This window comes from Sinocyclocheilus grahami, unplaced genomic scaffold (assembly GCF_001515645.1).
Source record: "Sinocyclocheilus grahami isolate Dianchi unplaced genomic scaffold, SAMN03320097.WGS_v1.1 scaffold55.1, whole genome shotgun sequence".
Taxonomy (NCBI): domain Eukaryota; kingdom Metazoa; phylum Chordata; class Actinopteri; order Cypriniformes; family Cyprinidae; genus Sinocyclocheilus; species Sinocyclocheilus grahami.
The window spans coordinates 2,304,412-2,317,314 of record NW_015505234.1 but is presented as its reverse complement, the minus strand read 5'-3'; the positions used below and the strand labels follow the sequence as shown (position 1 = coordinate 2,317,314).

The 12,903-nt window shown below is 36.6% G+C and overlaps 1 protein-coding gene across 1 annotated transcript in view; it reads right to left on the bottom strand.

The window, feature by feature from the left end:
• Positions 1–12: 12 nt before the first annotated feature.
• The window catches only part of LOC107583773 (C-myc promoter-binding protein-like), a 34,533-nt gene continuing 21,642 nt past the window's right edge, over positions 13–12,903 (bottom strand). The window contains exons 20-31 of the mRNA XM_016270085.1: positions 11,832–11,954; positions 10,036–10,149; positions 8,194–9,098; positions 7,882–8,107; positions 6,360–6,451; positions 6,098–6,273; positions 5,910–6,015; positions 4,396–4,614; positions 2,461–2,578; positions 1,825–1,978; positions 1,653–1,717; positions 13–1,095 (exon numbers count right to left, since the gene is read on the bottom strand). Coding sequence (XP_016125571.1) covers positions 959–1,095; positions 1,653–1,717; positions 1,825–1,978; positions 2,461–2,578; positions 4,396–4,614; positions 5,910–6,015; positions 6,098–6,273; positions 6,360–6,451; positions 7,882–8,107; positions 8,194–9,098; positions 10,036–10,149; positions 11,832–11,954 — 2,435 coding nt within the window. The 3' untranslated portion in view covers positions 13–958. The remainder of the gene's footprint in view (positions 1,096–1,652; positions 1,718–1,824; positions 1,979–2,460; positions 2,579–4,395; positions 4,615–5,909; positions 6,016–6,097; positions 6,274–6,359; positions 6,452–7,881; positions 8,108–8,193; positions 9,099–10,035; positions 10,150–11,831; positions 11,955–12,903) is intronic.

The following is a 12,903-nucleotide window of genomic DNA, read 5'->3' as shown; positions in this document are numbered from 1 at the left end:
TATATATATATATATATATATATATGTACCTTCATGGCAAACATACTGGATTGTATAAGTGGGTGTAAAATGCTGACTTCACATTCACATTAACAGTCCATTTTATTTTATACTCAATAGTTCAAAATCTGATCAAATATATTTATCACCTGTGAGTCAAGATTTTATATTTGGTCCAGTTCTGTACCTCAAGACGACAGTGTCACTAACGGTCACCATAGGACTGGTCTCCAGGACCAGGACGACAAACAGCACACGCTCAAAAGAGAAACCTATACACTACGAACAGCATAGTCTTTACAAATGGAGACACATCAGTTATAACAAATTCCAGTCTTAAAATATAACTGTATAATACAAATGTGCAAAATAATAAGACTATGTACACAAAGTCTCTCTGTACGTGAAATATACAAGTGCCCCTAGAAGGCCAAAAGCGGACTGTGTTTGTCGGGGTTGCTCGTTGTGCTTCTACACATCCTAAACGTGATCGATTTGATTGTTCTATAGCTACTGGTCCTGAATCCACTCCACGATTCACTGGACGTGAACTAATGGAGCGATGGAATGACCTGAGCACAATGGTATTGCTCCTAATCTACAATAACCTCTATAACTCAAGTTTACTGAACCTGAGCGGTGCTAGACGATTCAAACGTGACCCCAAGTTTCCGAAAGGGGTTGAGGGTCAAGACATTAGGCAGATGGAAGAGCAAAATTGAGGGAGAAATGCAAGAAAAAGACATGATCACTGACTTTATAAAGTGGCGTATTCACAGGAAGTGTATGAAGAAGAACATAACAGACAGGATTTGATTTGAAAGAGACCTCATGGGAGCCAGAGGTAGCTTTGGTTACGATGAATGTTCAGGATCACTTGAATTAAAGTGTTGCTTCTTTGGATGAGACTTCCTGTGTGATGGATGCGAGGAAAGAGGGAGGAATGAGAGGAGGCGAATCAGAGACTGGGCAGCCCAAAGGTTCTCCTGCATTCCATGACTCCAGCACTGGGTGGCCGGTCACAATTGTGGGTCATCTTAACCTGGCTTGGTGTCAAACGGTCATATGCCATTTTGTATTCACGGTCGAATGCATCTGAAAATAAACAAAGATGTTAGTAATGACGCTAGTGCTCACATTCAGTGGTTTCATAGACGTACATTACAGTTCATGAACATTACAGTTCACTGCTTACCAAGGCTGCATAAAAATGGTAATATTGTGAAATATTTTTACAATTTAAAATAACTGTTTTCTATATTAATATACTTTAAAATTGTATTTATTCCTGTGATGTTAATTCAAAATTTTACTCCATTACTCCAGTCTTCAGTGTCACATTATCTTTCAGAAATCATTCTAATATGCTGATCAAGAAATATTTCTCATTATTATTACTGATGTTGAAAATAGTTATGCTGCTTAATATTTTTGTGGAAACAGTGCTACATTTTCTTCAGGTTTCTATGGCGAATAGAAAGTTAAAAAGAACAGCATTTATTTTAAATTAAAATCTTTTGTAACAATGTAATGTGTCCAATGTGTCCTTGTTGAATAAGAGTATTAAAAAAAGGTATATATACACAAAAAAAACATACTGAACCCAAACTTTGAAACAGTAGTATAACACATTATCAAAACAGTCAGCTCACCGATATTTATGCTATTCTTGCCCAAAGCCACCAAAGACAGGAACAGGATATCTCTATATAAGCTCCTGCATATGACAAAATTAAGAAAAATTTGTAATTAAGATTAGCTTGTCAAAATGTTTATTAAAACAGTTTCTGCATTTCATTTAAACACTTTACACTGTTCTCCTACCGTTGTCTGACGAAGCCCAGTCTGGTGCCCAGTAGCTGCAGTATCTGACTCATGGGCTGGTAGACATCGTTCCTCTGGATGCTCTTCACGACACTCTGCAGCAGCTCTAAGCTCACAGCCTGCTCCTCCTCCTCAGATGCTGCAGGATTTGCACCTGTTAAAAAAACACGACCTCAGTATGAAGTAGATGGCTGGCACACGGATGGATGCAAAACTACTGCCACAGCTGCTGAAGTGTTTTGAGGGGGTTTAAGTACAGTTTTTGTTAAACTTTCAATGTAGTTGTTAGGGTGTTCTGGGTGGTGAGTAAAACTATTAAAATCTTTTTTAATAATTTAAATAAAGCACAAATAATATTAGAAATATGTATATAATATAAATATTAGATAAAAAGTAGGGCTGTTAAACGATTAATCGCATCCAAAATAAAAGTTTGTGTTTACATAATATATGTGTGTACTGTGTATATTTATTATGTATATATAAATACACACAGATACATGTATATATTAAAAAAAATTAATAAATATATATATATATATATAAATATAACATTTTTCTTAAATATTTACAGATATAAAGCACACTTTTCAGTGTGTAAATGAGTTTATATATATATTTGTATCATATTCTTACAATATAATTTCCAGAGCAAGTAGCAAGGCTTGAAGTGGTCCTGATGCAGTCTGGGATTGTCCCACAGGATCTGGACCAAGACATTTTTACTGTCCTCTGATGCACAACTTTGCAGAGGCTGCAGAAAAAAAAAATCAATAATATTTATGCAAGCTGTTAATGAGAAATACAGCGGCATCACCAACAGCTTCTATGCATTTACAATTATTTATTAATTCAAGCACAAATGGGAAGAGGAACATCACGTGAGAATTCTTGAGACCCACCTGAGAATCTCTGCAGTATTGTTTGGAGCTCAAATAGAGGCCCGGCAGGCTGCTGGGCAGGTCCAGCCTACGGAAAAACCACACCAGATTCCAGAACACAATAGGGTGGTGATCCACAATGGCTGCAGACGAGATGGCCTGGTCCCCCTCATTCACCAGCAAGCTTTCCAGTTCCTTCCAAAGCACCAGAGGACTCAGGTAGGGCACGGTAACTGGCTCCTGCAGCACAGAAACACTAAAATAACTACCAGCATAATCAACTGAACAAACTTTTAAGCCACAGACATATGAGATATTACATAATACCGAATTTTCTGGGAAATAATGTTGCACCGGGTCAAATCTGTGTATAAGTCACATATTATTCAGAAATAATGTAAAATACCATTAAATAAAACAAAATGTTTACAAACATTATAAACACACAAAAAAACATGTATTTTAGTTCCTTTTACTTTACAATAAATATATAATAAATTTAACGCCATTCTGGAAAGTACAGGAATAAAAAAATCTAACTATAAAACAAACTAAAATAAATGATAGTGTATTCATTTTAAACATAATTTATTATAAATACCAGGCCTAAACTATTTATTTAAAGCAGAACTGGAACTACTGGCATGTGGGAAATGCACTTTGGCTCACGTACCTCTTTCATTTGGCATTAAATCATATGTGTGTGCTTTGCACATTTATTGCATGCTTGACATTGACTCCCTATACGCAAAATAAGCAAGCTGTGTAGGGTATATATATATATATATATATACATAATAAACATACACACATATATTATGTAAACACAAACTTTTATTTTAGATGCGATTAATCACGATTAATCATTTGACAGCCCTAATAAAAAGCTTAATTAAAAAAAAAAACAATAAGCTGTTTCCCTGTCAACTAATTGAAATAAATATGTTTAAAGATGAAGTACTATAATTACAAAAATTAATAACTGAAATAAAGATAAATATTACAAAATAAATAAAAATGACAAATGCATATAATAAAATAGTAGAATTTAAAATATAAATCTGCTATAATAGAACATAAATAATAATATAAATAATACCAAAATAACACAGCTAGGTAAAAAGAGCCCACTCTCTGATATTCGGGCACCTAAATATATCTCCGATTCCTTCTCCAGTGTAGGGCTAAAATATTTTTTTCCACACATTTTCTCATCCACCAGGCAAAACTTGCAAGTCTGATTACTATAGAAAAATAATGCCACACTTAAGTCTCATGGTTTGAGGCATAACTCATGTCCGTAGCACAAACAGGATATGTTGCAAATATTTGTCCCAGAACCACTTTCATGCACATTTACAGATATAAAGCACACTTTTCAGTGTGTTTATATATTTATATATATATTTGTATCATATTCTTACAATATAATTTCCAGAGCAAGTAGCAAGGCTTGAAGTGGTCCTCTGGGATTGTGGGATTGTCCCACAGGATCTGGACCAAGACATTTTTACTGTCCTCTGATGCACAACTTTGCAGAGGCTGCAGAAAAAAAAAATCAATAATATTTATGCAAGCTGTTAATGAGAAATACAGCGGCATCACCAACAGCTTCTATGCATTTACAATTATTCTTAAATTCCAACACAAATGGAAAGAGGTACATCATGTGCGAATTCTTGAGACCCACCTGAGAATCTCTGCAGTATTGTTTGGAGCTCAAATAGAGGCCCGGCAGGCTGCTGGGCAGGTCCAGCCTACGGAAAAACCACACCAGATTCCAGAACACAATAGGGTGGTGATCCACAATGGCTGCAGACGAGATGGCCTGGTCCCCCTCATTCACCAGCAAGCTTTCCAGTTCCTTCCAAAGCACCAGAGGACTCAGGTAGGGCACGGTAACTGGCTCCTGCAGCACAGAAACACAAAAATAACTACCAGCATAATCAACTGAATGAACTTTTGAGTCACAGGAGAAATAATGTTGCACCGGGTCAAATCTGTGTATAAGTCACATATTATTCAGAAATAATGTAAAATACCATTAAATAAAACAAAATGTTTACAAACATTATAAACACAAAAAAAAACATGTATTTTAGTTCCTTTTACTTTACAATAAATATATAATAAATTTAACGCCATTCTGGAAAGTACAGGAATAAAAAAATCTAACTATAAAACAAACTAAAATAAATGATAGTGGTATTCATTTTAAACATAATTTATTATAAATACCAGAGAAATAATGTAAAATACCATTAAATAAAACAAAATGTTTACAAACATTATAAACACACAAAAAAACATGTATTTTAGTTCCTTTTACTTTACAATAAATATATAATAAATTTAACGCCATTCTGGAAAGTACAGGAATAAAAAAATCTAACTATAAAACAAACTAAAATAAATGATAGTGGTATTCATTTTAAACATAATTTATTATAAATACCAAGCCTAAACTATTTATTTAAAGCAGAACTGGAACTACTGGCATGTGGGAAATGCACTTTGGCTCACGTACCTCTTTCATTTGGCATTAAATCATATGTGTGTGCTTTGCACATTTATTGCATGCTTGACATTGACTCCCTATACGCAAAATAAGCAAGCTGTGTAGGGCCCCCGAAACACCAGGGGGCCTCCTTGCTCTCAAAGATGATTTAATTTTAGTTTGTTTTTTAATTTAGCCAGCGGTTATGAAAACATGAATGATCATTTATTTTAATGTGGTGCACTGTTGCCCTTTCTATATAAAAATCAGTCAAATCATGTAATGTGAATGTCATACAGTCTTGCTCGAGACTAAAAAAACGAGTTGAAAGCGTATCGAGCCGCAGAAGAGACACTGTTTCTCAAGCGCTTTCTGCAAGCGCAATTCAAGACTGAGTGAAACACGGACAAATGCGTTTCATTCATTCGTTCATAACCTCTCATACCCCACTCCACCCCGCCCGCCAACACAGTTTTGCGTAGGGCTCCCAGAAGTCCAGGATCGGCACTGTGTTGACTGCATTATATAAGTTGCTTTGGAATGTAAATCACTGCACATTTAAGATTATCTGCAAATTATATTCCAGAAAATATGGTACATTTCATTACATATCATTATAAATACCATAATAAAGATCTGATGCATACAAAATATTATTCTGAAACACTGAAATGTAATGAATTGTAGATTGAGGAACGTATTCTTACAGGGTCTTTTTTGCCATTGCTGGATAGATTGCCAGTGGCGTCATAAACTTGTGGTAGTTCATCTGTGGTGTCTGTCTGGCAAGTATGTGCATCTTGAGAGGGAGATCTGATAAAATACACAAGAAAACTGTTTTAAATGGTGAATATCTCAATAGAAATGTCTATTGTGTGGTTGCAGACCAAACTACCTTTCCTGGTCACCCAGGTCTCTGATGTCCACATTGAGCAGAGGCAGAAACGGAGAGCCGCAAAAGGGACACGTGCTATTGAGGTTAGAATCGTCAGCTGTCCAACCAGCCATGATCTCTTCATCATACACCAAACTCTCACAGGTGTTACAGCGCGAACAACTGGACATACGTACCTAGAAAGTCAAACAAAGTTAGCCACAATAACCCCTGCTACAGTAATACTTCAACATATGCGTCATTCAAATGAAGAAAAACTCACTTTAACAGCATAGTTCTGCATGGATTGAGAAAGGCTGGAATCAGAACACGCGTCTGGGGTCTGCAGAGCTTTCACTGCTGACAATGATGGACCTGAAGGACAAAAGCCAAAACAAAAGTCACTCTCTGCAGCAAAAGGAGCTTTGAAAAGATGATGTTTTTCATCAGAGAGCAATCTTCTCCAAAAACAAGTCACATTTCAAGGTGATTGCCTGCAGGGATTATGAATGCTAATTCTGATGGCGCTGAATGAGGAGAGAAGCTTTACAGAAGTCTGGGAGAAAAGTGTGTATGCGGATGTGAGGGATTGGGGAGCACTCCAACACAACCCCCATCAGCCTGATTAAAGAGCCCCTCTCAGACCCCATTACTGCAGAGCCAGACACACTCACAGCCCTGTCTACTGGCCTACTTCTGCAGCTGCTGGAGCAGAAACAATGACCAGCCTCATGAACGACACAGCACTCCATATGCAAAAACAAGCTTAATCACCCACCAAAAGCATCATGCACAATGGCCCGGAAAAGCTACAAATAAGTTAATCTTTACAATAGAATTCTTCACAATTAGAATTATCACTCATTTACATGCATTTAAACATAGCTCCTTCTCTTTCTTTGGTTCTCTAATTGTACAACATTGTAATCTTAACAAAGGACCAGAAAATAATGAGCATTACTCATGGGAGAGCTTGATGGGTAATTTTTTAGCACGCTGTCTATTTTTAGCCTATGTTATTCAGGAGAAACCACAAAGTTTTGCCCAAACAGGAGCCATTTAAAATGTACATTATTTATCGATATTAAAGATGTGGTATGTAATTTTTGCCACATTACTAAGTTTGCTCACTTCAACCTTATGTCCTCAATTCTCTGTCTAGAAAACCCAGAACTAAAAAAAAAAGCGTGGGTCACTCTGTTGACTTTTGTTTTGCTTATTACAGAGGCCAGGTATTTCACATTGACAATTGTGTGAGATAAATATCAAGCATGAAATTGTAAAAACAAGTTTAAATTAAATAATTAATTTTTATATTGAAATTACAGTAAAATTAGTCAATTATTATTTTAATGCAACGGTCATCAAGATTAACTCCCTAGAAAAATACAACAACAAGTTTTTCATAAAACCTTACATAGATACTGTCCATATAACAAAATGTCATAATTTCAAACTAGTCATTAGAAAGCAAAATAAATCAGTAATATACAGTAATAAAATTATTTAATTATTGTACTTTTAAAAAATGTGTTTATGTGTTAAATTGTTTAATTGTATATTTTATTTTATGCTTTTATTTATTTTATTTTCACTTTGTCTCAAAACACCCATTTAATTTCTGTGAGGTAAATAGGGAATAATTTTATCAGTTGTATTTAAAAAACAAATTCCAATTAATTAATGCAATGCACAGTGTCTGGATACATCTATATGAAAATGTAGGATGAAATTAGCATGATTGTCTGGCATTTAGATAACTGTTATTTCAGGAGTGTAGTGAACAGTGAATCCTGCAAACGCACCAGTTAGCGAGGACTGGCGGTAAAGTCGAGGTGGTGCAGATGGGCTTTCTAGGCAGTGGCTGCTCCTGTAAGGACTCCTTTTGGGACGTGTGACAGGCTGAGTGGTATCCCGTTGTGGGGAAGTGAGCCCATCGGGGTCTACACAGGAATCACTCTCAATCAGAGAGGAGCAATCAGGATCACCTGACCCCAGAGAGGACACACTGACCCGGTCAGAGTATAAGTCCTGGTGAGGATGAGAAATAGATGTGAAGAGACAAAGACAAGGCCTTCATTATCAGAAAGTAAGAAGCTCCAAAACATCATACATACCTGTGCAATGGACGACTGAGAGGAAAATCGCGAATACAGTCGGCTGGCTTTCTCAGCGACGCCCTTCCCAGCAGAGAGAAAGCTGCTCTTGAACACGTCCAGGGTCGGGGTGAGCAAGGAGTCCATGGAGAAAGAAGAGGAGGGAATAGGTGAGGAAGGTGAGGCCAGAGAGGTGGGCCGCTGCTCCCTGATCCTGCGCACGCGGCCCTGAGGGAGGGAGGGTGACGAGAAGAGTCTTGTTCGTGGCTGAGGTTGGAGTTGGGAGGTGCTGGGGGAGCTGAGCGCTGCGGACATGCGGGGAGAGCTGTGAGGGGATGGGGTCTGACGCCCCTTCAGGTCCACACTGAGAGACCGCTGGCTTAATGGGCTGCTCAGGTTGTTCATGTAGTGATGAATCTCTTCAGCCAGGTCTCGACGGGCGGTTGGGGTGTCTGCATTATCGCCCTCACTGTGGGCTTGAGTCTCAACCGCCATGAGGGACAGAGGATCAAAACCTGCTTCGATACCGGTCCTCTTAACCACTTGCCCAAGAGCACTGCTGCAGCTCACGCTCCTCTCCACGCTGATATGCTCCCTCTCCATGGCAACTCTCTTCTCCATGGCAACTGTGCAGCTAGCAGTCCTCTCCACGGCAACTTTAGGTGGGCTCACAATGCCCCACACTGCTTCCATTTCTATCAATGTTGGAACAGATTCATTACTGAGTTCTCCTACTGTCTTATCCGGGGTTAGATCCAGTGTGCTTGGCCTTACGGGCTTGTCTCCAAAAATATCCAGGGAGTTTGGCCTTTTTGTCTTTGGAAGGGCTTCAGAAAAGACATTACTGGTTTCCCCATTGGTTGCAGATGGATGGATTCCAACCACAAGAGATGAATACTCTTTCTTTGGGAGTACAGTCTGGGATACTGAACATTGAAATGAGACGAAAAACAAGGAGACACTTGTTAAAATGAATCATATAAAAAAAAACTGTTTAATAACCGGCAGTGCCACACTTTACCACTAGGCGGAAGCATAAAGGTGTTCAGTGCAACTCATATTTGTAATCAAATACTAGTGTATTGCTTACTGCTTACTGTGCAGTAAATTCTATATAGGGCAACACTTAACAATATGATTTTATTCAAAACATTAGTTAATGAAATAGGTATCATGAAATGACCATGTAAGTATACAACTGTCCATTGCTAATTCATGTTTGTTCATAATTGTTAATTTATATAACTTGAAATGTTAGAAATGTAATAGCATACTGTTCAAAATTTAGTTTTTGAAATAAATCTCTTATGCTTACCAAATTTGCATTTATTTGCTCAAAAACAGTAATACTGTAAAAAGTTATTACAATTGTTATTAAAATAACTTTTGCATTGCAATATATTTTGAAATCTAATTTATTGCGGTGATGAAGCTGAAGCTCAATTTTCAGGTGACATCTTCAGTTTCACATGATCCTTCAAAAAGCATTCTAATATGTTGATTTGGTGCTCAAGAATAATTTCTATGTATTACCAGTGTTGAAAAAAAAGTTGTGCTGTTTAATAGTTTTGTGGAAACCATGAGTTAATCTTTACAATAGAATTCTTCACAATTAGAATTAATTGAATAATTGAATTAAATTCTGAATATTTTTTTCAGGAATGTCTGAAGAATAGAGAGTTCAAAAGAACAAGCATTTATTTACAATGTTACTGTCACTATTCTGCATGTGACAACCATTATTAAATAAAAAACATTTGTTTAGGATTTTACTCAAATTCTGTAGAATGAGTAATATAGTAGTACGCCATAGCGAACATATCCTGTTTATGTTTAGGGACAAAAGCATTCTGTGTTACTCACATGGGCAAGAGTTGTCCTTCTTCTCCTTCATGTCTGGAGAGTTCTGCTCCTCACCTCCTCCTAACCTCACCTCCTCTTTAGATAAAGAATCATAGCCCTGATCAGACTGACCACCTGGAATGAAACAGTACATAGAAACACCCCTAAAAAACTGTGCAAAACATAACAGTGTGCACAAAAAAATATCCTTATAAAATAATAATATTAGAGAGATGTTTTGCAGCGCTAATGAGGTCTTTTTCATGTCTCACAAATCTGTATTGCATACTTTCAGCATTACTTTTGGGATTTTGGGTGATTTGATGCAGCTGGATAGAGAGACTCTTAGGAGAACGGTTTCAAACAAAGTAATTTTAGCATAGCACATCATAACGCATGATAACATAACATCAAAAAGGAGCACTGATTTACTCTCTCATATACCATTATAGGGCAGAAACACACTGACAGACACTCACAGGGTGGCTGCTTCTGAGCCACACCGAGAAAGCTGATGGGGCATAAAGCTCACATCATAGTACTGCCTCCAGACCAGAGGTGAGCTAAAATAACACCATTAGTCATCCCTTCTTTCCTTTCTCGCCTCCTTAGTCAGACTCCTGCTACGAGTGCTCAGTATCTGAGAGTCTCTTCTGTCAAACTATACATCTCTCAGATCTCCTCCATGGACATCACCGCCTATAGCTTTAGAATGCTTCAAAAAGCTGTTCGAAAATATAGAGGGGCTTTCTTCTCTGTCTTTTAACGTATTCTCAGACATGGGTGTCAGGCACCTACTGCAGTCCCGCTCATTTCTTTTCATTTCATTACTTTCCTTCTTCTGCGGAATACAAATTTTTTTTGGTCGTGTAATGAACATTAATGGGTTCTAATGCGGTTTTGAACCATATTGACTTTCATTCTATGGACAAATACAACAACAAAAAATATGTATCCTTTGATAACTCTTATAAGTGGCACGAGGGTATGGAGATGATTGCTAGACCCATCTCAGTTTAAAGATCCTGCAAAAACTTTGTATACTACTGTTTAAATGTTTGGGGTCCGTAAGATTTAAAAAAAAAGAATTTAATACTTTTATTCAGCAAAGATGCATTACTTTGATCAAAAGGGACAGTAAAGACATTTATAATGTTACCAAAGATTTGTTTTTAAAATAAATGCTGTTCTTTTGAATTTTCCATTTTGAATTTTTCAACTTTGACAACAATAGGAAATGTTTCTGGATTACCAAAACAGCATATTATAATGATTTCTCAAAGATCATCTGACAATGAAAATGTAAAGTAATGGCTGCTGAAAATTGAGCTGTCATCACAGGACAAAATACATTTCTAAACACACTGAAATAGAAATGACTGTTTTAACTGTTTTTGATTAAATAAATGCAGCCTTGGCAACCATAAGAGAGTCAAATATATATATATAAAAAAGCACAAACCCCAAACTTTAAACAGTAGTGTATTGCATAATGAAACCATTCACTGTATTTGCATTGAACTTGATATTTTTGTTTTGGAATTTGCATTCAAAATTCATTTGGATCATCTGAGGGGGCATGTGAATGGGCGTAATGCTTTTGTTCACGGCACCAAATGTGTTATACTAATGTGTGCTTGAAAAAAAAGAGTAAAAGCGAGAAAAAAATGAGGGAGAGATGTCTTTTCACTCCCACAGTGAAAAATAATGACTCTCCTAGAGTTTGAAAGAGAGAGAAGCATGTCCTGTTGTGCTGAGAGCAGTGGAGAACTGATGATGGAACGAGAACACAGACAGACTGAAAGCAGACCGGGTACCTGTGCTGGATCTTTCATCACTGGAATCCATTTTAGTGAAGTCTGTATCAATGGAAACTCGCTCCACAGAATCGTTAGAGCTGTCCAGACTGCCATGGCTGACACTGTCGAGATCACTGGCATCTGCTCAGAAGAACAGTATGAAAGACAGTTAGTGGGAGAACTAACAAGTAACATATTTCAAAACACAACAGTCTGCAATGTGAAAAGCTCTCTGGCCAAAGATTGCATCATATTTCAAAGTGGCAACAGAGCAAAAAGGAGCAATCAAAAAACATGTGTGTAGAGGCTTTTCTGATCCAAAATGAAAAATAAAGCCACCCACATGGTGAGAAGGTTGTTGAGGGCTTTCAAATTGAGAATATCTCTCAAACATGTGTCACCATTTTAAGCAAAATCTAACAAAAATAAGTTTTTAGGTTTATGCCTTAAATTTTAAATAAAATAAACTTCATTGAAGGTACATGACGGTAGGGGTGGGCGATATGACCAAAATTCTGTTTCACGGTATGACTAATTATATTTCACGATACAGTTATTAATATATGTAGTTATTCTGAAAATTGACAAAAAGGGCTTTATATAATAAATAAACTCAAATACTTTAGAAATGAAAAGTACTTCACCTTGTTTGATTTTTCTTTTTCTTTTATTTGGTAAATTATTTATTTAGTAAAAACACACTCAACTTTTATATTAACTGCCCCCAACTGATTGATATTAAATGCAACTTGTAGGTGTTTCTGAATTATTTTTAAATCTCATGTTATTGTTTTACTTCAGTCAGTTTCTAATATCTAACTACTTTATATTGAAATATTCTATTCAAAATTAATTAATTAAATTTTGAAAGATATTATTAATACTAGTTACTTAGTTTAAAATTGTTCCCTGGTATCTGCTTATTATACTGCATTTTTAAGGGGCCTGTTTTGCTCTTTTTGTGATAACTGGCAACCCTCCACCTGGAGCTTTAATCAAGAGAGGGAAGAGTTCAATAGTGATTAGAAGGAGAGCAGCAGTATGCAAACTGAACATCAGCTACTGTTAGTGCTGACTAAGTAGTTTAAAT